The sequence below is a fragment of the Panthera uncia genome (genome assembly GCF_023721935.1).
Source record: "Panthera uncia isolate 11264 chromosome B3 unlocalized genomic scaffold, Puncia_PCG_1.0 HiC_scaffold_1, whole genome shotgun sequence".
Classification (NCBI taxonomy): Eukaryota; Metazoa; Chordata; class Mammalia; order Carnivora; family Felidae; genus Panthera; species Panthera uncia.
The window spans coordinates 85,667,970-85,692,546 of NW_026057582.1; the positions used below are offsets into that span (position 1 = coordinate 85,667,970).

The 24,577-nt window shown below is 40.8% G+C and overlaps 2 protein-coding genes across 3 annotated transcripts in view; one reads left to right on the plus strand and one right to left on the minus strand.

The window, feature by feature from the left end:
- On the minus strand, window positions 1-14,538 carry CATSPER2 (cation channel sperm associated 2). Of its 2 annotated transcripts, none has more exons than XM_049613517.1 (13): window positions 14,308-14,535; window positions 13,690-13,836; window positions 13,011-13,184; window positions 12,751-12,819; window positions 7,449-7,621; window positions 6,785-6,940; window positions 6,383-6,507; window positions 4,958-5,136; window positions 4,644-4,743; window positions 4,266-4,322; window positions 1,815-2,059; window positions 1,289-1,456; window positions 1-138 (listed from the first exon to the last, which is right to left on the minus strand). In XM_049613517.1, the coding sequence occupies exons 2-13, from the start codon at window positions 13,832-13,834 to the stop codon at window positions 107-109; spliced, it is 1,623 nt and encodes a 540-aa protein (XP_049469474.1). In that variant the 5' UTR covers window positions 13,835-13,836; window positions 14,308-14,535; the 3' UTR covers window positions 1-106. The 2 variants fall into 2 exon arrangements, with proteins under 2 accessions (XP_049469474.1, XP_049469473.1); XM_049613516.1 differs by lacking the exon at window positions 1-138 and adding an exon at window positions 145-371 and having other exon boundaries at window positions 14,308-14,538.
- A 163-nt stretch (window positions 14,539-14,701) lies between these two features.
- PDIA3 (protein disulfide isomerase family A member 3) overlaps window positions 14,702-24,577 on the plus strand; it is a 26,409-nt gene continuing 16,533 nt past the window's right edge. The window contains exons 1-3 of the mRNA XM_049613518.1: window positions 14,702-15,004; window positions 20,806-20,884; window positions 22,363-22,480. Of these exons, the coding sequence (XP_049469475.1) occupies window positions 14,838-15,004; window positions 20,806-20,884; window positions 22,363-22,480 (364 nt within the window). The 5' untranslated portion in view covers window positions 14,702-14,837. The remainder of the gene's footprint in view (window positions 15,005-20,805; window positions 20,885-22,362; window positions 22,481-24,577) is intronic.

Consider the following 24,577-nt stretch of genomic DNA (forward strand, 5'->3'; position numbering starts at 1 on the left):
CAGTTATCAACAGTATTTATTAGACATTTATACTCAGAATTCTCCATTCCCAACTATTTCTTTCATTAACTTTTGCCAAAGAAATCGAAGCCATCCACTGTCAGCTTTATTTGTCTTCAAAGTTCATCAGTGCCTGCACTGTAAAGAAAAAGACTGTGAGGCTGAAAAGCTAAAAATATTCAGGACATATAAATGTTTGAAAACCCTGCTTTTCCCACACAAATCTTCACTAACCTTTACTTATAGTAAGCCCTATGAGTCTGTACTCTTTGCCATAGATGAATTAATCCAGATTAAAGAAGCTACTTTGCTCCTTCTTCTCCTTTTCCCAGAGAACAAGAGAACAAGTGGGAAGGCAGGCCTGAGGACAACTTGAAAGAGCAGGATTGACCTTAGGCAACATTTTGAACTAGGCAAAGCCTGTCTTTGACATCCTGCTCTAAATTCCATGTTCCAATGTAATAAATTCCTCTTATTGCCCTTGTGTACACACCACAAACCCATTCCTCTTCCCTCATTGTTATTTTCACATTGAGTTGATTTCAACTCAATGGTATGAGGAAGACACCACTAATCCATATCAAATGGTAAAAAATGGCCCCTAACTCTTCCAGTTTTTGTATTTTTAGAAGGAGAATTTATTAACTCAAAATTCATCTCTATGTGGTAAAATTGCAAGGGAGAAATTTAGGGAAAATAATTTTGAGCAAGCAATTTTCTGCTTAAATTAATTCTGCTGTTTAAATAACATACATACTTCTCTCTGCCTGGGCTGACACTAGAACAAGCTGAAAGGAAAAGCCTGTAATTCATAAACCTCTTTTGGGGGTTGGGGAGAGTGGGGTACTTGTGAGCTTTCTGCTCTCTAATCCCCACAGCTATCCAACTTGAGCCTGAGGCCCTACTGCTTAGGTCTGAAACATGCCCTTCAAAGAGAAGAGATGCTTGCAAAAAGGAGTGGACTGCACAAATCGAGCAAGAGCCCACCTTATCCTAATACCCAACAACTGCATTTAGACACGTTCCTCTTGGGAAACAAGCTGTCAGACCTTATAGGATTTAGATTTTCCCTACTGGAGAAGCAGAGCTCTCAGGTTCTCTCTGGATTCTAAGAAATAAGGACATAAGGATGTGACACACCAAACCAAGGATTTGCCTTTTTAAGTCTGAGGTGGAAATTCAGAGGCTGAAATGCCAAAATAGTGCACACCCTCCTCCTTCTCCCCAGTTATATATGCTACTCCAATGTACTTAACCCCTGGTCCCCATGACTGCCCTAAATCCATACCTGCAAACTCCTGCAACCGTTTACGCTCCTCTAGGTTGTACTGAAGCTTTTCTAGCAACTCAAAATATCGGAAGAGTGAATCTCTAGGCCAAACAACACGATCATCCTGATCCATTTCCATTAACCCAGGCAGATTCTGGTGCACATGAGTTTCCCAGTCCAACTGACCTGGAGGGAGGAATGGTTCTTAAAAACAAATATAGGTCTGTGGAAGTTGGGTAAGAGCTAAAAGATCCTATGGTGTGGGGGGAAAGCAGGGATGAAAGAGTAAACAGGAAGCAAAGAGGGAAAAGAGTACATCCCTAAGAGACCACTTTTTACAATAAGCAAAGACAGCCACAGTCACACTTATCCAAAGTGAAGCAGAAGTACAGGGGAAATGAAAGAAAGCACAAAGAAAGCAATTAAGACCACAAAGTCAGACTAGTGGAGAAAACTGGGAAGTAGATATAGTGGGAGAGGTCCTATTAAGAATGGCATGTCTCTGGAGAAGTCTGAATTCAAATGGAAGAAACCCTCTGCTTACCAATGGAGTCTAAATATCTGGAGTCAGAAGAAGAGGAGGAATCGAGGGAAGATGAAGACGAGGAGGAAGAATAAGAGGAGGAGGAGGAGGAAGAGGAGGAAGAAGAGGCGGACTTTTTCATTTTTGACAAGGACTCTTTTGTTTTCGATATAGATGCCCTTGAACCCTCTTCATCAGCACTGTGTTTAGACTCTTCTTCAAAAGCTGTTGATAACTCCAAAGATTCCCTTTGTTGACTGGCATCTCTATAAGTGAAAGGAGAAATTTTATTGCTTTAAATACCTTTATGAGATACAGCAAGTTGAATCATTATTCTGGCCTTGGCTCTTGCCATCCCCTAAAGGTGGGATTTAAGGCAATGAAGGCCAAATTGCTCCCAAAATTTGAGCTTGTAAGCACTTCCAACTTCAATTATTCCATGTGGTATATCCCTATTACTGCCCCTCACCACATAGCTTCTGTGCTCCATTTTACTCAGGTTTCTACATTTCACGTCCCACCTTATTTTGCCACATTTTAGCTCCTCACTCTATAGTTCTATGTCTGTTACACCACAACTATAGCTTTGCCCCCTCAATTCTATCTCTTGAGAGGTCCCGAGGTTCAGCTCTTGGCCTTTTTATCTTCCTCATCTACAGTCACTCCTTTAGTGCTCTCTTCTCCTGAGTTTAAATGTCTTCTAAATGTGAATTTAAACCTCTAGTCCAGACTTCACTCCTTGGTCCAGACTTGTATGTACAACTTTTACTCACATATCATCACTTGCAAGTCTAACAGACATCTCAAGTTCAACCCAAACTGAACTCTTTGCCCATCAAACCTCTTCCACTCACAGCCTTCCTCATCTCAGCTAATCCATCCTTCTGGCTGCTCTGGCCAAAACTTTGGAGTCTTTCTTAACACTTCTCTTATACCCCATCCAATCCATCAAGAAATCCTGTTGATTCTACCTTAAAAATGTATCTTTTCTCATTGGTAGCACTCTGGTCTGAGCCATCATCACCTCTTGCCTGGATAGCTTCACAGCCTTCTAACTTGTCACTGCTCCTTCCCTTGTTCTCCTATAGCACATCATCAACACAGCAACCAGAATGATCCTTCTTAAATGTCATTTCATGTCATGGCTCTGCTCCCCATTTCACTTAGAGTCAAAGCCTAAGTCCCTGCAATGGCCCTCACAGCCCTACAGGATCAGGTCTCCGTGATCTCTCTGACCTCATAATCTATCAATATCCCCCCCTGGTCACAGTGGTTTCTTTGCTGTTTCTCAAACACACTGGGAATGCTTCTGGCTTAGGGCCTTTGTACTAGCTGTTCTTTCTGCCTATAACATTCTTTTCATAGATATCCACACAGTAATCCCTTCGTCTCCAAGTCTTTGTTCAGTCATTACTTTTTCAATGAGGCCATCATGACTACCTTGTTTAAAATTATAACCCATATGCAACCTCCACTCTATATTCCAATCTCCCTTAACCTATTCTAATTTTATTTTTATTTTTTCACAATGCGTATATTTTAATATAGTAGTCTACTTATTTTATATATTCATTGTTTATTATCTCTTTCCCCCTGCTCATATGTAAGCTCCATGAGAACAGGCATTATTGTCTATTTTGTTCACTGATATATCCCAAACACCTAATAAATATTCAATAATTATTTCTTGGGGCACCTGGCTGGCTCAGTCAGTAGAGCCCATGACTCTTGATATCGGGGTTGTGAGTTCAAGACACATGTTGGATTCAGAGATTACTTAATAAAAAAAAATGTTTACATCAATAATTATGTCTTGAATGGATGAATGAGTTTCTTATTTCTCCTTCTGCTCTCTTGTCCACTGCTGAACACTCACAGTCTAGAATAAGATCTGTTTCACAGAAGGTACTTTTGTAAGTTTCCTATGGCTGCTGCAACAAAGTACTACAAACTTGGTAGCTTAAAATAACAGACATGTATTCTCTCACAATTCTGGAAGCCAGAAGTCTGAAATTAAGGTGTCTGCAGGGCCATACTCCCTCTGGAAGCTCTAGGGGAGAAGGCTCATTGCTTGCTCTAGCTTCTGGCAGTTGCCTGGCATTCACTGGCTTCCTTTGGCTTGTGTTGCATCACTCTGATTTCCATCTCCATCTTCACATCTCCTTCTCCTCTTCTCTTCTGTCTCTTATAAGGGCCCCTGTCACTGCATTTAGGGCCTACCTGGATAATCCAGGATGATCACATCTCAAGATCCTTAACTGCATCTGCAAAGACCCTTTTTCCAAATAAAGTCATGTTCACAGGTTCCAGGGGGTTAGGCCATGGGAATTTCTTTTTGGGGACTACCATTCAACTCACTACAATAAGTAGTTATTGAATAAATGGATTATCTCTCAAAGTCAATCTTTATCTTTGATTTTCTACCCTCTCCCTGCTTGTGTGTCCATCTCAGTTCACACAAACTCTCCTGACCTGGCATCCATTTTGCTAAGGCTTGACCTCAGTGCCTCAGGGGACAGGTTTTGTCTCCTGCAGAGCAAAAAACACAGAACAGTGAAGAGAATTATACTGGTGCAGGAGCATAGTATGGAAAAAAGAAAAGAATTCAGATCATAAAGTGAAGAAAACTGAGGGAGGAGAACAGATTGTAGTAAAAAGGTAAAAATGAATGGGGAAGTCCCAATGGTGAATAAAGAATCAGGCAATGTTCTAGAGGCGGGGAATTCTAACCCTGGGGTAAATCTTCTGTCACAAAGGGAAAAATGGGGTCAAAGCCAAGGAGTAGAAACAGGGAATGAGGTCAGGATACTCTTCAGAACTAAACTTGGGTTTGAAAATGGGAAAGCAGACCTCTGGATAATCTGCCGCTTGAATATGTCAGCTTTATGTTGAACCTCCAAATGTGTCATCTCCTCGTTCAGCTCATTCCTGATATTCTGGAAGTTAGTAACTGCCCGAAAGGGCCATTAGGAGTTGGGAGACAGTGGTGAATAGACCTGAGGAGAGGGCTTGGGTGGGGAGAAACCAAGTGAAATATCCATTCCAGGCCCCAAGCCTTCTTGCTACCTCAGGTTCTCTCTATACATAATTTACCAATTCTAGTTTTCACCCTAATTTATTCCCAACTACCCCTCTCAACCAAGTTTCACCTCTTTTGTGCTTACCCATCATGGCTACTATGATATTTCGAAAGATAATGGAACCAAGTAACAACCAAAGGATGACATAGATGCTGCTGAAGGTACGGCTGACTTCAGGCACCTTCCAGGTATCCTGAAGCAATGCATACCAATGGTCCATGGTGAAGAGGATGAATACTGTCACCAGGGAATTCAGAAGGTCCCTAAAGAAAAAGGAGTTGTGGGTACAGACAGAACAGAGATCTAAATCTCTCAGATATGGTACCTTTCCTACTCTTAAAGCAACATAAGAACATTTCTTTGTAGTTTGCTCTGACTTCAGCTTCTTTTCTATCAGTTTTTTAGCTAATCATTCTTCAGTCAGGGTTGTTTTATTAGGTTTTCCTTTATCATGAATAATCCAAGAATATCTCTCACTATTCCATTAGTGCCTACAACATAGTAGGTGCTCAATAAATAGGTACTGGCTGAATTTTAAAAAATTGAATAAATCACCAACTACATATCTCTTTTGTAACATAGTTTTTCACGGTTCTATGGCCTTCACCTAAAAGATCACTTCAAAATTTGGCAAACATCATTCCTATTTAGTTCTCTGGTATGAAGTGATTCTTAGGTAAACGGACAGATATGTGACATAAACACGTGATCCCAAATAATTAATAATAATGAATATGTCATAAAAGGTCTCAGGAAGGTATATAAATTTTCCTTCTTTCCTTCCTAGTTCTCCATAATACAACTTATTGAAAATATCAGGGCCTAAATAGGATGAATATTTAGGACTTCCCTAACTTAATACTCTTACAAAGCTACCTATTAGCCTGAGACCTAAGAGGTGCTGGCAAGATTGGATTCCGGTTCATACGTAACTATCTCATCTAAATCCAGTTGATTTTCTACTAGCAGTCGGTGTTCTCTAGACAAAGATCTTGTCAGGATTTTACTTTTGAATGTGTATAGGTGTGTGCATGTGTAATGCCCATACTGAGACTTTGGGGTAAAACCAGTGACGTGTTTGAGAGTCATAGTAACAGGTGTTGATCACTTATTGTGTTAAAATCCATTCTAAGTGCAAAGATGCATTACTTTTATCCCTCAGTCTTATGCTATAAGGTAGTGCTACAATTATTCTCATTTTTCAGAAGAGGTAACTGAGGCCTAGAAACCAGAGCTTAATCACTAAAATATACTGCTATTTAAAGATGGCTGATGAGGGTATGTTTAAATTTCAAAACCCAGAGCAAACCTGGAAGTAGTCACCCTATCCTCAAAATCAGAGCTAATACCACTCTCTATTCTTTTGCTGTCTCTTTCCTTCTCCTTACTATGATCTATTCCAGTTTCTTAAAATAGACTATATTTTTTGTATTACTTACTTTGGACTAGGTTCCCAGTTTCTTGCCCAAATTATCTCCCCCCACCCGGGATTCCCCCAGTCCTGCCTACGAGAAGAACATGTGGTACTCCAGGTCCTGGCGAGTTGAACGGGTGTAGTCCTCAAAGAAGTAGACACCAGTCACAGCAAAAATGTAGAAGAAGATGAGCAGCAACATCAAGAGGAAGGTCATACTCTAGAGGCCATGACCTCAAGTCAGCACTGAGCCAGACTAGGCTGATTCTACCTACAGCAGAGTCAAGCCCACCCTGGCAAACTCCCACCAAAACCCTCACTTCCACTCCCAAGCCCAGTTATCTCTAGCCCACAGCAGCTTTCCCCAGCCCTTTCTCATCCAATGATATTTCATAGGGTCTTTCATTGCCTTCTCTGACACACCCAGACTTGTTTTATGTTAAACTCCCATGTTTACCCACCCTGCCCACTTGGTTTAGCTGCAACACTCAAATCACCTTGAGGGCCCTCACCAGGGCCAAAATAATGACTCGAATTTGACGGAATCGTGCAAAGAGTTTGAGAGATCTTAGCACCCGGCATATCCTTAGCAACTGGAGCCACACAGACTGGCCTGTTACCCCTACCAGCACCACAACCTCAGGAAGCAGGGACTGTAGGAAACACATAGATTATGAGTACAATATACCCCAAAGCACCCATGCACAGTTACCCCTTCTTTATCTCATCTTCTTCATAGTTCCTTGGGCATTATCCCTTGAATAGCATTTTCTGGGGACTGTTTCCTATTCAGACTTCTTGTACTAAATTACTTAAACTCTGCACTTCAATTTGCTCAAACATAAAAAGGGGATTAATATAATGTTTATCTCATTGGGTTGCTGTGGAGCTCAACTGAGAAAATACATGTAAAACACAACAGTGCCTGGCACTTGATAAGTGCTTAGTAACAGGCAGATGTTATTGTTGGGGTTAATGTTGCGGTTTGATTCTGTCTTGCTTCTAATACCAACAACTCCTGCAATGACTGACTTTAGTTTTAGAAAAAAAATCAAAATAATGAAATTCGTCTTGTGATCTAATTAACTTTTCTTGTCATTTTGATTGACCTAGGCTTATTCCTCAACCCACCACACTATTCCTCAGGATACCTATCCTTACCAATATGGTGACAACAAAGTCAAACACATTCCAAGCATTCTTCCAGAAGAGGAAAAAGCTGGATATCCACATAAGAAGGATCTCCAAGATGAAAATAAGCAAGATGAACCAAGCTGCCACCTCCAGACTCAGCTTCAGTGACCACAGTTTGGTATTTGAGGATTCAAGCAATTCTGTGAGAGTAGAGTGAAAGACAAACAAAGGTTAAGGAACTGGGAGGCTGAATAATATAGAATGATCAGATCAGAAACTATTATAAACTATAGTTGTGCCCACTGCTGTTTTATTTTTCATTTTTCTTTTTTTTTTCTTTTTTTTTTTTAGAGAGAGTGTGCAGGTGAGGGAGAAGGGCAGGGTAAGAGAGAGAATCGTAAGCAAGCTCCACACCTCCACACTCAGTGCAGAGGCTGACACAGGGCTCAGTCCCATGACTCTGGGATCATGACGTGAGCCAAAATCAAAAGTTGGACACTCAACCAACTGAGCCACTTTGTTTCTCTTCTTAACACCAATGTTTTTTCAACCTGTGAAATATAGGGGAGGTCAGAACTGACCGTGAAAAATAGCTACAACTCATCTCCTGCTGGTATTGATATGTCTAACACCTGCAAGTCACTACCTTCCCACTCTGGGGTCACAGAAACACCAAGGGATTACTTTTTTCACTACCACCAACACTGTCTGCTATACTGGTACCCCGGTCCCAAACTTCACAAAGAAGCAATGGGTCTTGAGAATAGAATGAAAATGTAGGGCCATGATATGTAAAGTGCTTGGTAAGGGAAGTAGAAACAAGAAGCCAGATCCATAGTGAGTTATAATAAAAAAAATGTTTGAGGGGCACCTGGGTGGCTCAGTTGGTAAAGTGTCTGACTCTTGGTTTCTGCTCAGGTCATGATCTTGAAGTTCGTGAGATCAAGTCCCACATTGGGCTCTGTGCTGGCAGCTCAGAGGCTGCTTGGGATTCTCTCTCTCTCTGCCTTTCCCCCACTCACTCACTCACTCTCTCAAAATAGATAAACATTAAAAAATACTTTACAATAAGAAAATTTTTGGTTCTATATTTGTTAGCTTTTAAAACTTTCCCATTCTTCTCTAAAGCTGATTTTGTTCAGCAAAGCAAATTAAATCCTATACTTTCTCTTTAGAATCCTGTTTGCTAATTGCTATACTTCAACATCACCTTTATCTTTCAGCCCTCTATTTTTTTTATGTATTTAATAGATGTATACCATGCTGTAGGAAAAAAAAAACACAATGAAATAAAAATGGGCTTAAAAGCTAAATAATAATTTGGGAGGCGCATGGGTGGCTCAGTTGGTTAAGTGTCTGACTCTGATTTTGGTCTAGGTCATGATCTCATGGTTCATGAGTTCGAGCCCTACATTGGGCTCTGCAATGACAGTGGGGAGCCTGCTTGGGAGTCTCTCTCTCACTTTCTCTCTCTGCCCCTCCCCCACTTGCATGCACATGCTCTCTCCCTCTCAAAATAATAAACTTAAAAAAAAAGCTAAATAATAATTTGATACATTTCCCTTTGAAATGGAACAATCTAAGAGCCTCCAAATGCACTATGACTGATATCATGGCTGTTAATGGAGATTAGAAGAACATACTTAGTCACTCTGAACAACATAAACTGCTGTGTAGATTTTGACACTTAAACAACTTGAAATTGCTACTGTTTTTTTGTCTGGTTATATCTATAATATTAAATTTAAAAACATATAATACATAAAATATATTTCATTCCCATGCCAAAATAACTGATATGGCTTAGTCAGTTAAGCATCCAACTTCAACTTTGGCTTAGGTCATGATCTCATGGTTTGGGAATTTTAGCCCCCCATCAGGCTCTCTGCTATCAGCACAGAGTCTGCTTCAGACACCCTGTCCCCCTCTCTCCACCTCACCCCTGCTCACTCTTGCTTTCAAAAATAAATACAAACATTAAAAATTTTTAAAAATAACTAAATGAATTCATTTGTGGACAAATCATGTGTTTTATTAAAAATTTTTTAAAAATGTTTACTTATTTTGAGAGGGAGAGAGAGAGAGAGAGCACAAGTTGGGGAGGAGCAGAGAAAGAGGAAGAGAGAGAAAATTCCAAGCAGGCTCCACACTGTCAGCAAAGAGCCCAATGAGGGGCTCGAGCTCATGAACACATGAGATCATGACCTGACCTGAAACCACGAGTCAGATGCTTAACCAACTGAGACACCCAGGGGCCCCTTACATATTTTCTTTAAAAAATGATGGGGGCAGGAAAGAAAAAAGATTTGGCTCATTATATCCACAATGAAGCAAGGAACACTAATGCTATATAAAGTTTTTGATCAGATGAATGCAGTTTATAGAAACTGATGAAGATCATGTTGAGATAAACTTGCAGAATTATTCTTATATATAGTACAAGATATCTCTAGAACTTCAAACTCAATGTAAGACATTATAATGACATTATACACAAATTTTTTTTGTTAGAAATAGACTATTCACACTTGCAATGTGTTATTTTCAGAAAACGGATTGCAAATGAGTCAAATCTTCTTACTTTTCTCCCTCTCATCATTTGGAAACAAAATGTGAAAATTAAAAAAATAAGCCAAATTGATATTTAAAATGAAAAGTAGAATTACCAATATCACTGTGAAAGTAGATTTTTTTCTAATTTTTACACCCTAATTTGTAATTAAATTTACACCTACACCTTAACATGTACTTAACATATAATACATAATTATTATTATGCAATTAATATAATGAAATACGTCAAGTATATCTCAATTTTGAAAAAGGAACAAAAAATTACATTTAAAAACATAATACGTAAAATAAACATATTTGATTCAGGACCAAACAATATATAATGACCTTTAAAAATTCATTTATGAAGAAATCATACATTTACTTTAAAAACAGCACGAATCACTTATAAAATGGCAAAAGTGAAAATAAGCTAACATAATTTTTTAAATTATATAATATACATTAAAATACAATATTGAATAATATGCTAGTCTAAAGCATTATTTTTACTTCAACTTTCTTTTTTTTTTAAGTTTTTACTTTTGAGAGCTTATACACATGAGCTGGAGAGTGGCAGACACAGAATCCAAAACAGGCTCCAGGCCCCAAGCAGTCAGCACAGAGCCAAACACGGGGCTCAAACTCATGAACCACGAGACAATGACCTGAGCTGAAGTCAGATGCTTAACCAACCGACCGAGCCACCCAGGTGCCCCAATTTGCATGTGATAAAAAGAAGCAAGTTGAGGGGCGCCTGGGTGGCTCAGTCAGTTAGGCGCCTGACTTCAGCTCAGGTCATCATCTCACGGTTTGTGAGTTTGCTCATGGTTCTTGAGTTTGAGCCCTGGGTCAGGCTCTGTGCTGACAGCTTGGAGCCTGGAGCCTGTTTCAGATTCTGTGTCTCCCTCTCTCTCTGCCCCTCCCTCGTTCATGATTTCAAAAATAAGAAATAAATATTAAAAAAAGTTTTTACATCACATACAAATAATGGAATGATTAAAAGTCCTAGGGAGATTTTCAAGTTTATAGCTAACTGGGAGACAAAATCACAAGACAAAAAAGATTGGGGAGCTTTCATCTAGAGAACTGCTTGTTAATTATGATTTTTTCCCCCATCTGTAACAACATTCTCTGTGATCTGGAAAAAAATTTTTTAAAGCCTAAACAATCTTAACGTTTATCATATGAATTAGCCTGTTCAAAGAAATCTGTTAGTCACAAATTCTTTCCCTTTGCAAAATCCCTCCTGCCTTTCTATCATGAGAATGTACTTAATACAATTTTCCTGAACTTGTCAGGTAATTCCCACTCAGGCAACCTACCTATCCTATGGCACAGTGATCATGTTTCATATCCAGCTGTTTTACCAACTAGAACGGTATTCTATTTTGATTTGTCCATTAGATCTAGGAAATCCTGTACATTTATTGCTGTTTACTTTATTCCAAGGCTTAAGACTACATCCCTAACCCCTCAAGGCAAATACATGCCAGTTATCGTAAAAGAAATTGGAAATGTGGGTGACTTAGTTCAAAATTCTTACCACAATGGGGAGAAAATAAAATACTTCAAAGTATATAGTATACTGTAGTGGATCAATGACATCAAGTATTGTATATTTAAATATCTTTGACCTGATTGCATTAAAATACTTAAAAATTTTTTTTAAATATCTATTTTTTTTTTTTTTTTTGAGAGAGCAAGAGACACAAAGCATGAGCAGCAGAGGAGCACAGAGAGGAGGAGACCGAATCAGAAGCAGGCTCCAGGCTCTGAGCTGTCAGCATAGAGCCTGATGTAGGGCTCAAATTCACTAACCTCAAGATCATGACCTGAGCTGAAGTCGGATGCTCAACCAACTGAGCCACCCAGGTGCCCCTACATTAAAGGATTTTTATTTTTTATTTATTTAAAAAAAAATTTTTTTTTAACGTTTATTTATTTTTGAGACAGAGAGAGACAGAGCATGAACGGGGGAGGGTCAGAGAGAGGGAGACACAGAATCCGAAACAGGCTCCAGGCTCCGAGCTGTCAGCACAGAGCCCGATGCGGGGCTTGAACTTACTGACCGTGAGATCATAACCTGAGCCGAAGTTGGCCTCTCAACCGACTGAGCCACCCAGGCGCCCCCATTAAAGGATTTTTAAATGGGAAAGTTCCTCAAAACAGTGAGGATGAAACAAGGAAGTAAGTACTGTCCTTTTCATTTCTGAGCAATCTGTTTGAGGTGATAATCAAATGAGCTCACTGATTTTCCAGATGTTCTTTTACTTCTAATACATTTCATATAATTTAGGACTGATTTTAGAGTCATTTACTCTTAAGTCATGTTTCGGCCCATCCAATATTTTAGTTGTGTCTAACTTTACACACTTTGTGAGCTTTCTTATTTGTACTTAATATTTGACATACTTGTAAAAAATGTAAATGTGATATCAGTTACTGACAGACACCAACCAATACCTCTAATACAAAAGGCTAATTCAAACAAATATTAAACTAAACTGACACAAGAAATATAACTGGTCTTCCCATCTTCGGTTTCGTGTAACTCTATTATATTCTTCAGTGTCTAGCTTGCTTTGTATCTACCATACTCTTTGAAAGCCCTCCAAATGTTTCCAGGTCTTAACAGTTGCACAAATCATATTCCAGGAGACTCAATATAGGTGTCCTTATCACAATTCAAGTAACATTGAGAAATGAAAAATGATCAATTTATAGGAAAAATGACTCATAGCCACTTCCTCTTTCATTTAATGTCAGTTCTCACCTATTTCAACCATCAGTACGATTGTATTCAAAAAGATGAGAAAGATGATGAAGTTTGTGAAGAGAGGGCCTGTTTTCTCTTAAGGAAACATCCAGAGTGGAATTCTTTTTTATACAGGTGAAATAATAAGGGTAAGAATAGAACCAGTGAGGATGAGAAGAAAATGGAGTTTGGAAAAGGGAAAGTCAGTCATCGGGCAGATGATGAGGCAAGAGAGACAGTAAAGGCATGGGATAAAAGTGAGGGGCATGAAAGGATACACTCAAGGACCCATCCAGCCCACAAGGAAAGAGGTGGCCTCTGACTGTAGCGCACATGAAGCCTGCTCATCAGTCTCCGGGCACGTGTAATACGTTCTACATGTCGAGGCTTTATGGAGAAGCGCACAAGCTGGTGTTGATCTCCCAACATAAGCTTCTTCTGACCGGAAGGATCTATACCAAAAAATAAAGGGCACAGTGGATAAACATAAAGAGAAGTCTCTGGGTGATACGGAGAGCAGGTAGGACTGGGGCAGGAATACTGGTTACATAATGGGTCCTGTAATGCAGGGGATTGCCTTGCTGTTCTTACAGCAACTGACATTAGTTTGGAGTAAGAGCTAATACATTGCTTATGACCAACACTGTCAATGCCCAAGAGAAAAGGCACAGATTCAACCCTCAAAGTTTTCAGGGTCTTTGGTAGAAACTTCCAAATCAGCCAGAGCTAATAGTTATCCTAGGCCTAAAAGTGAGCAACATGGGTCCTATCTCCTGGGTTCAAAGAGCTTTACTTATAAAGCCCTTAATTTATCAAGTTTGGTATCATTTACAAACTAGCAACCAAACCAATCGTCCCTGCATTTTTCATCCTTAAAATTGTCTTTCTGCTTCCTACTCTTTTGAGGGTGTGAAGGGGAGTTTTAAATTTATGCTAGTTAAGAAACAGAATGCTGACCAAGTATCTCTCGGATAGTGTGTCGTGGCACAGCTTGGCTCAAGCCTTGCAGATGCTCGATGAGAGAGAAAGTATCAATGAGACGTGAACGTATGGCATCAGCTCGGGGCAGTTGCATGTGTCCTGCTGGGTGACTGGTGGCCATGTCTGTTAAAATAAAGGAAAAACCAAGAGTCATTTCATTATTGGAGTTGCAGCAAAGATTAGAAGTTTCCTTCCCCTTCTCCCACCTTCTTTGCCCTTAAGAAGTCAAACACGTTGTACCAAGACTCAAGGTTTTTTTTTAAACAAAAGGAGCTGAGAGTCCTAATAGAGACATTGCACGGTAGACCAAGTGGCCAGGCACCTTTACTTGTGTCACATCGTTTCTCATTAAGAGTAGCAGCCACAGGCAAGGAGTCCCAGGGTTGGACAGAGGAAATCGGAGCACCACCCGGACCTGAGGTAATCAGGCAATGCAATGTGGTGAGGCAGTGAGGGACTTAGGGCTGCCTCCGAAAGACAAACCAAGAGGAATTGGACAAGTTGCAGCAGCCTGACATTACGAAAATGTTTTCCGTCCCAAGTGTGTTCCTCGGATGCCAGCTCCATCTGTCAATACCCGCTTCTGGGCCTCACCTCAGCCCAGGCTCTTTTCCGCCCACTCAGCTCTGACTTCACGTCTCCGCCTCCCGCGCCCTCTGAACTCGGCTCTCCCCACGCAAGACGAGCTCAGGGTCGGTTCCCAGCCCTGCAGCGCCCCATTTCCAGCTCGGCCCTGCCCCGCCCCACTCTACCCCACTTGCTCCCTAAGGTCTGGCTCGCCGCGGGCCCAACCCCAGGCCCAGGCCCAGCCCCCGGACCCCGGCCCCCAGCCCAGGCCCCCGGCCAGCCCGGTCAGCCCGGGAACCCGCCGCCTCAGCCCCGCCCCGCGCTCCGGCCACTCGGCGGTTACCAGCTGGTCCCGCCCGCCCGACGCAGGCGCCACGCAGCCAATCGGAGGCTGCCACACTGCGGCCCGAGCCGGGCTGGGGGGTTGGGACCTCCGGCTGCAGGTCCGCCTGGGCCAGACGCGCGAGCGCAAGCAGAGGGTGCGTGGTCGCGGCCGGCCTTTGCAGTCCCCGCCGAGCCCCGACCCTCCCGGCCGCCCCCAACCTCACCTCGTCGCCATGCGCCCCCGCTGCCGAGCCCTGTTCCCGGGCGTGGCGCTGCTATTCGCCGCGGCCCGTCTCGCCGCCGCCTCCGACGTGCTGGAACTCACTGACGACAACTTCGAGAGTCGCATCTCGGACACGGGTTCTGCGGGCCTCATGCTCGTCGAGTTCTTCGCCCCTTGGTGAGGCCACTAAGCCGGGGCGTGGATGGGAGGGAGAGCCGGGCTGGGCCGGGGGCGAAGGCGCGGGAACGGTTGGGCCTACGCAGCGCCGGCGCCCTCCCACCATTCCAGCAGGCCTCGCTGCAGCCGGCAAATTTCCCACCTCCGGGGGGCCGCGCTGCCTTGCCGAGAGAGAAGTCGGTGCTGATCGCCTAGGAGCAAGATCCGGGAAGGAAACCCGAAGGCCCCATTCACGCAGGGCCACATCCTCACCTCCGTGCTCTTGCGGCACTTCCTATTTGCAGAAGGTTTAACCACCTCCTACCCCGCTTAGATTGGTATCTTTACAGTTTCTGGGTGAGTCAGTGTTAATGCTCTGCGTCCTACAAATGAGGCATCCCAAGGCCTTATGCTGGAAGCGAACGTTTCACCAAGTGCAGAGGCCCTGGGCCCCCAGAGCACTTCCTTTCTTCTTGCCCCACGTCCCGCAGCCATTGGTTTCTAGCCAAGGTCACTCAGTGGCTGCAGAATGGTCATAAGTGCTTTCTTGAGGCAGGCAGTTATTTTGTCCCATCGCATGGTGCACACTTTTTTCATTAAGCTAATCACATCTCAGCACCAGCAGAATCCCATCCAAAAAAAGAAAAAGTAGGTAAAAAGAATCATTTCATCAGAATCTGTCTGAAGTGTCAATTTTAATTAGAATTTCTGAAAAATGCCGTGAAAGACTCCAGTGAGAAAGTAACCACTGTGGGGAGAAGTAGTCCACTTCAGGGTGATATAACTGAACAAGGGTGTAAACTCCTTAGGATACAACTAACTCAAAAAGTTGGGGGTAGGGAGAGACAGCAAATAGGATTTCTGGCCAAGTAGACCGGAATGTTTTCGTTTGTTTTTAAACTCCCAGATCTTTCCCACAGAGAGCCATGATTAATTTAAAACTTGGGATGGCTCAATATATCCATACTAATTACAGTACTTGATTTTTTATCTCCTCCTGCCACAATACGATTAGTTAAAAACGAATTGTATTCAAAAGTGTCAGTAAAACAAAGTTGGTGTGTAACTTCTGACTGGTTCTTCACTCACCAAGGGCTGGGCTGACCTGCTGAGGGTAAAGTCCTGTAATGAAGACCACCTGAACCAGAAAGATGTGTTAGAGGCAACAGATTTTGTGTCCAGGACATCCGTGTGGTTAACTGGTAGTACTGATTACAAATCATATGTGCTCTTTATACATCTCCAGAAGTCACATTCTCCCTTAGAAACAGCTCTTCACAATCAATTAAGCATGCTGTTAACTTTGAAGGGGTGTAACTGTACTTAGAGTGACAGGATGGGGTTGTAATCAGAACTGGGTGGTGCTTCTGTGACTACAGGGGTCAACATAGAGTGAATTACTGCAGAATAGTGGGCTATGAGACTATTAGTTTAAAGCAGGTTTTTTTGTTTTTTTTTTTTTTTTGATTGAAGGTATTCTTTCCTAATTTAAATTGTTGTATCTGCTTCCCTAAAAACTGCATATCCTGTCATGCACTAAACTATCCCCCAAATTGGGTGGATCTCTGCTGTGGTGTTTGCTTTTAATTGGTCTAGAAGGTAAGGTCATCCTCCACAATGCTGGCAGGAAGAATCAGTTTTCTGAATGACTAATTTGGAATCAAGGAAGTCTCGTGTTGATCATGTCCTTATTTCTTCACATTCAACTTTTTATTTATTAATACTTCAGCTGGAAATATTTTCTGACTGCTGTATTCCTGTGTACAGATCAAGAGAGCTAGCTCACAAGTTAGATAGGAACAGTTAAAGAATCCTTATTGAAACTAAATTGACCTATTTTGAGCAAGTTTTTCATCTCCTTTGTTTTTGGGTATTTTTTGCACTTTCATTTTGTAGTGAAAGTGAAAGATTTCTTTGCGGTTGAGTTTATAGACTGATATTTCCATTATGGAGTTAATCGTCTGTAGTTTGTAAGAATGGGAGTATCCAGATTTCTCTGGGGAAATAAATAGCACTATTTAAATGTGATAATATCTGAAAATTTATTGATGATTTCTGAAAACTTACTGATCAGCATTAAGTTTTAAGTCCTCAACATCTACTTATGTTGTAGATTTGTGCCTTGCCATCTAGGACGGTAGCATTCAATGATATTTGATATACAGCATTTCTGGAGTACATACAGAAAAAGACCATATGGATAGCATAAAATGGAGTATTTTTTTGTACATGCCGATTCCTTTATTTGGAATTCCTGGTATACCTGCCCCCCCCAAATTGGTCTTTTCAAAAAGATTTAGCTCAAAAGTTACTTTTTCCTTGAACAACTAACTGGTTGCTCCTGCCTTTCTGTTGGGACCTAATAATACACCTAATATCACCCTTTCCAGACAGGGAAAGGACTACATCAGTTTTTCTGTCAGAGACCTTTATCAAATGAAGTAATGATTGCTGAGTGAATATATGTGGGGATTTATTATTAACTGCTAGATACCATCCCTGAAGGTGATGGAATTGTTTGTGTTTTAATACTGTCTAGGGTTGGGTGAAAGAAGTAGTGGTTAATCTTGATGTTCACCTTCAAACTCCACCTGAATTCCATTCCTCGTGAATTTGAAGAAGGCAGTCTCCTCCAGTCTCTTTGGAATTTGTTAAACAGGTCCTTCCTTGGGGGCATTTGATGACCTTATGGATGCAGCCAATGCTAAGGGCAGTGGGTTTCAGTTGCAGCCTTGCCACTTACATACCTCCCCATAACCCTGGTTTACTCCCAGATTGCTGGAGGAATCATTCAGTTGAGTCCCAGGGTGGGGCCCAAGCATACAATCTTTCTAATGCACCCCCCCATGGATATTTTTTATATGCATCTGTGTTCGTGAGTTTGTGTGTTGAGACCCACTGGTCTGGTCTAATTATTTCATGCTATTTTTTCTCTTCAAATGTTTTCAGATGGTTGAGGTGAAACTATTCCTAAATCTGTTGCCTCAGCCTTCTTGATAATTGCATATTCAACAGAAATCTCTCTTCTCTTTTTTATGTTCTCATTGCTGTCACTCTGGTCCAAGTTTCAGTGTCTGCCATGTGAAATATATTATCTTCTAGGTGGCTTTTATTCTTATCTGTACTTTCCCCCTTTCTTTCTATATATTGCTGACGGATGTATTCTTAATACAAATAACACATTATCTCTTAACAACAACAACAACAAAAAAACCTTTCGGAGTTCTCTAAATGTATCATTTTCACTAGTAGTTTTACCTTTGCTCTACTATTCCCCTTATCTAAAATACCCCAGGACAGGTCCTAGCTGAAGCATTACATCCTTAAAGGCCCAGATCCAATTCTCACTCCCTTTAACAATTTTTTTTCCTATCTTGGAACTCTTACTATGTTCCCAAAAGCCTGAATTTCTCAGATAAATTGTTTATTTTATTAGATTAGTTAGAATTTATATATTTTCATTACAGTCCAGGTACGTGAGTTATGCAATATAAAAGGAATACAGAGGAGTGCCTGGGTGGCTCAGTAGGTTGACCATCCGACTTTGGCTCAGGTCATGATTTCACAGTTCGTGAGTTCGAGCCCTTCGTCGGGCTCTGTGCTGACAGCTCAGAGCCTGGAGCCTGCTTTGGATTCTGTGTCTCCCTCTCTCTGCCCCTTTCCCGCTCATGCTCTGTCTCTCTGTCTCTCAAAAAATGAATAAATGTTAAAAAAAATTTTTTTTAATAAATAAAAGGAATACAGAAAATGTAATGAGTAATACCATATTTCAGACACACCTAAGATGCCACTGATTGTGAGAGGAATCTTTATTTTATGTCTCACAAAGAAGGAAATGCTACCGTTGAAATTATGACGATTGCAGGGCACATGCCAATTTCAGATACAGTAAAATATGCATCCATGAAATATAGGGAATACCGTTTATTCACCACCCAGTCTAAAAATTAAAGCCAGTATAGTCAAAGCCTCTGGTACATCCCTTCCCCATCTTATGTACTCCCCTATCCTGAATTTGGTGTTTATCATTTATCATACTTTTAGTAAATATGTGACACTAAGGAACATCTAATATTACAGTCTTTTTTTTTTTTTTTTTAAGTTTATTTTTAAGAGCGAGAGAAGGAGAGAGAGAGAATCCCAAGCACTGGCAGTACAGAGCCCGATGCAGGGCTTGAACCCATGAACCATGAGCTCATGACCTGAGCCAAAGTCAGATGTTTTAAACAAGTTTTAGGGGTAAAATGCTTCCAAGTTATTTATCCATCAATTAATAAAATAAATTTTGAGAGTATTGGCTCTGAAATCTATCAGGTTAAGTGTTTTCCACGTTTCCTTCTGTTTTCTAATTCTGTTTTTGCTCTCTATGGGGAGGTTACAGAACTACCGTACCTTCTCAAAGGGCCTGTGCAGCCCACTGGGTTTTGAAGAGATGATTTATAGTTGGTACTAGCTACACCCTGAGGAGAAATCTCTCCCTCTCCCCCTGTTGCATATACAGTGTGCCCGAGGGACTGTTAGGACTTCCCAGGCATAGGAGCAGGTGTTTCTGATGGCCCTCTGAGAAAATATTCTGACAGTGCTTTATCCTCATCAGTTCTTACAGTCAGATGAATTGTGTAGCTGTAAACATGGGACTTGGCATCTTAAGTATGTCATTCTAATGCTGTGTTGAAACTTGGTTGATAAGAAAAAGAGGCTCCCCAACAGCTGCTGAAGTATCTATAGAAAATGAGTGCCTTTTGGGCCTCATTCTGCTACCCCCTCAAACTGGGTTTCTGGACAAAGGGATTCCTATTGAAGGAATGGAGAAAAAGTACTTGATGGTGATTCTTAAAGAGTTAATACCATACTTGAAACCTTATATACAAGTTTTCAATCACTCTATTTTTAAGAACCACTGTGCTGATTTCCCAAGGGGGAAAAAAAATGTACCTTCCTTTGGGAAATACTACCAGGGATGGAATTGTTCATGTCTTGCCCATCATTTTATCTTCATTAATTACTTTGAAAGGCTTGAGCCCTTTCTTTCCCTCTTTAATGTGGGTTGTAATTCTGACTGTAGTTTTCAGGGCTCTCTTTTTTTTTCTTTTTTTCTTTTTTTTTTTTAAAGAGAGAGCACACATGAGCAGGGGAGAGGGGCAGACGGAGAGAGAGAATGTTAAGCAGGCAAGCAGGCTCCGTGCTCAGTGTGGAGCCCAATGCATGGCTCAATCCCATGACCCTGGGATCATGACCTGAGCCAGAATAAAGAGTCGGATACTTAACTGACTGAGACACCCAGGTGCCCCTCAGTTATACTTTTAATTGAGAAGAAAATAGATGGCTGCTCTGAACTGAGCCAGTCCTACAGAGTCAAACTCAGGTTAGGGATCGTACCTTTACCTTGTGAGAACTCTGGTTACTCTATCAGTAATGAATGTTGTTCAGGTGATATTTTTGCTTTTGGAAGCAGCTACTAGTTCAAAAGTAGTATTATAGTTTGAGATTTTTCTTTTTTTTTTTTTTTTTAATTTTTTTTCAACATTTTTTATTTATTTTTGGGACAGAGAGAGACCGAGCATGAACGGGGGAGGGGCAGAGAGAGAGGGAGACACAGAATCGGAAACAGGCTCCAGGCTCCGAGCCATCAGCCCAGAGCCTGACGCAGGGCTCGAACTCAGGGACCGCGAGATCGTGACCTGGCTGAAGTCGGACGCTTAACCGACTGCGCCACCCAGGCGCCCCTATAGTTTGAGATTTTTCCTAGAGAAATGTTGACAATCTTGAAGGATTAAACTAAGAATTTGGGTTTTTTTTGTTTTTTTGTTATATTTATATAGGTGTGGACACTGCAAGAGGCTTGCCCCTGAGTATGAAGCTGCAGCAACCAGATTAAAAGGAATAGTCCCATTAGCAAAGGTGAGTATAGACAGATTCTTCATTAAAGAAAATTAATTATTTTAAATAATAGTTTATAAAATTAACATTCATTTTCTTTACTCTTAGGTGCTAAGAAGAGAGAACACTAGTTTCTGGGCAAATACACAACTATTGTATTAATTTTGGTTTTAAAAGATTAAAAGTAGTGAAACTAAGGGAATTACTGGCATAAGAAGTAAAGTATATGGTAAATAAGACTTAAGGGGCAAATATAGAAAGTAAAAATATAGTAGTCATGGTTACAGAAAAATTATTAAATAAATGAGTTCCCTAAACTACCTTATGATATTCACAGTGACTGGAATAGGAAAATGACAAGGTGCTGTAAGTATGTAACTAACTGGTCAGCTATAAACTCGGTATTTGCTTTTGCAATCAAAATAATGCTTCTAGAGTTTGGCCATTATTACAGCAAACCCATAGTTGCTCCACTGTAAAAGCTCACATCTTGGCCAGTCTCAAATAAATAGTTCATGCATATATACAACTGTTTTTGGAAATTGCTTTTGATCCTGCTGTTTCTATGGCGATTTGCCATAGGGGGGAAAAAGTTGAGTCATGATTTAATTCCTGTCTTGTGTGGCTATAGCCTGTGTTACTATGAACACATTACTTTTAAACCTCAGTTTATGTTATTGGGACCATACCTCAAGTCTTGTGAAGAGTAAAAGAAATAACATATGCAAAGTGCCTAATGCATAACCTACTTTAGAGTAAGTGGTTAAATAGATAGGAGTTGTTTTCCTTCTTCTTAATAGGCCTGACTAGATCTGTCTTGTTATCGGCCAGCCCATATTCAAACTAGCATATTAAGTATTGACACCTTTGCTAAAACTCTAGATGATTTGCCAAATTAAATTATACTCCACCCCCCCCAAAGGGTACATCCATACATCCCCTTGATAATCATCATTATCAAAGTAAGATGCTATTAGTAATTTAAGTGATTTATCCCTCATGTATTTTTTTTTTTTTTTTTTTAATGATTACCTATTTTTGAGACAGTGCAGTCAGGGGAGGGGCAGAGAGAGGGGGACAGAAGATCCGAAGCAGGCTTTGCACTGACAGCAGTGAGCCTGATGTGGTACTTGAAATCATGAATCACAAGATCATGACTTGAGCTGAAGTCGGATGCTCAGCTGACAGGCGCTCCCTCTAAGGCAGAAAAAAGGCCGAGACCGCTGCTATAAACAATAGAGACTTCGAAGTCAGATTTTAAATAGTCATTTGTGCATTTTGTAGGAAGTCCAGCAATCTAAATTTTAATGAATTCTTTAGGTGGTTCTGATCCAGCTAGCCCAGCACCAGTCTGCCCTTAAAATCTAATACTCTGTGGCATGTGTGTGAAGAATTGCTTGATCCTTTTATGATTTGACCAGTCTTAGTATTGGGGGAATATAGGAGGAGCCTGCAACAGGCATCTGGATAACAGATGGTTCATGTATTTTAATCTTTAGGTTGATTGTACTGCTAACACGAACACCTGTAATAAGTATGGAGTCAGTGGATATCCAACCCTGAAGATATTTAGAGATGGTGAAGAAGCTGGTGCTTATGATGGGCCCAGGACTGCCGGTAAGAATTTTGGATTACGTTCTGGAAACTGAATTTGTTAAGTGCTCTGTTTTTTGTAGTGGGAACATGATATTTTTCTATATAACATAACTTTCAGTCTTAAAAAATCCTCCTAAGAGGTCAGTTTGGTATCTAAAAAAGACTTCTCTAAATGAACATTATATAAGTAATATAGAAAATACTTGAACTTGGGGGTGCCTGGGTAGCTCAGTCAGTTAAGTGTCTGACTCCAGCTCAGTCATGATCTCACAGTTCGTGAGTTCGAGTCCCAGGTTGGGCTCTGTGCTGACAGCTCGAAGCTTGGAGCCTGCTTCGGATTTTGTCTCCATCTCTCTCTACCCCTCCCCCACTCACACACTGTCTCTCTCTCTCTCTCTCTCTCAAAAATAAACATTAAAAAAAAAAGAAAATACTTGAACTTGAGTTAGGAGGTCTACTATGCAGTTTCTCATTTGACATATTTTTTGAATACTTCCTTGGTGCCAGATATTCTAGGTATAGTAGGTGCTCTGTATTTGTTGATAAACAAAACAGACAAGGTTCCTACTCTAATGGTGCTTACATTCTGGGAAATGAAGAGAAAAGGGCAACAAACAAGTTTAAAACTATATAGAGATAACTACTTCACATCCGTTAGGATGGCTACTATCAAAAACACACACACAGAGGGGCGCCTGGGTGGCTCAGTAGGTTAAGCGTCCGACTTCAGCTCAGGTCATGATCTCACGGTTCGTGAGTTCGAGCCCCGCGTTGGGCTATGTGCTGATAGCTCAGAGCCTGGAGCCTGTTTCAGATTCTGTGTCTCCCCCTCTCTCTCTGATCCTCCCCTGTTCATGCTCTGTCTCTCTCTGTCTCAAAAATAAATAAAACATTAAAAAAAAAATTAAGAAAAAACACACACACACAGAGAAAATAAGTGTCAATGAAGATGCAAAGATATTGGAACCATTGTGTACTGTTAGTATGAATATAAAATGCTATAGCTGCTATGGAAAACAATATGAAAATTCCTGAAAAAAATAGAATTACTGTGTGATCTAACAATTCTACTTCTGGATATATACCCAAAAGAATTAAGAGCAGGGTCTTGAAGGTACATATGTGCACCTGTGTTTAGAGCTGCATTATTCATGATAGCAAAAAGGTGGAAGCAACCCAAGTGTGGCATCACTGGATGACTCAACCTAAAAAATGTGGTATATTATTAATAATTATATATAAAGCATATATAATATAAAGCATTATATAATAAGCATATATAATACAGTGGAATATTACTCAGCCTCAGAAAATGAAGTTCTGACATGTGCTGTAACACGGATGAACCTTGAAGACATGCTCGGTGAGATAAACCAATCACAGAAAGACAAATACCATGATATGCCAACTTATATGAAGTTCCTAGTATAGTAAAATTCGTAGAGACAGAAAATAGAATAGTTCTCAAGGACTGTGGGGTGAAGAAAATATAGAGGTTTTTTTTTTATTTAATGAGTAGCGTTTTACTTTTGCAAGATAACAAGAGTACTGAAGAGTGGTTGTACAACGATGTGAATGTACTTACTGCCACAGAACTGTACACTTAAAAATGGTTAAGATGGGGCACCTGGGTGGCACAGTTGGTTAAGCATCTGACTCTTGATTTTGGTTCAGGTCATGAGCCCAGGTTCCTGGTATTGAGCCCCACGTCGGGCTCCATGCTCATTGCAGAGATTATCTCCCTCTCCTGCCCCTCCCCCGCTCACACACATACTCTTTTTTTTTTTTTTTTTTTTTTTTAACGTTTATTTATTTTTGAGACAGAGAGAGACACAGCATGAACGGGGGAGGGGCAGAGAGAGGGAGACACAGCATTGGAAGCAGGCTCCAGGCTCTGAGCCATCAGCCCAGAGCCCAACGCGGGGCTCGAACTCGCGGACCGCGAGATCGTGACCTGAGCTGAAGTCGGACGCTTAACCGACTGAGCCACCCAGGCGCCCCCATACTCTCTTTTTAAAAAAATGAATTAAAAATGTTATTGTGTATATTTTATCACAATGAAAAATCAATGTCAATATATATGGATAAGATAAATTCAATTTGTTTTTTTTTTTTTTT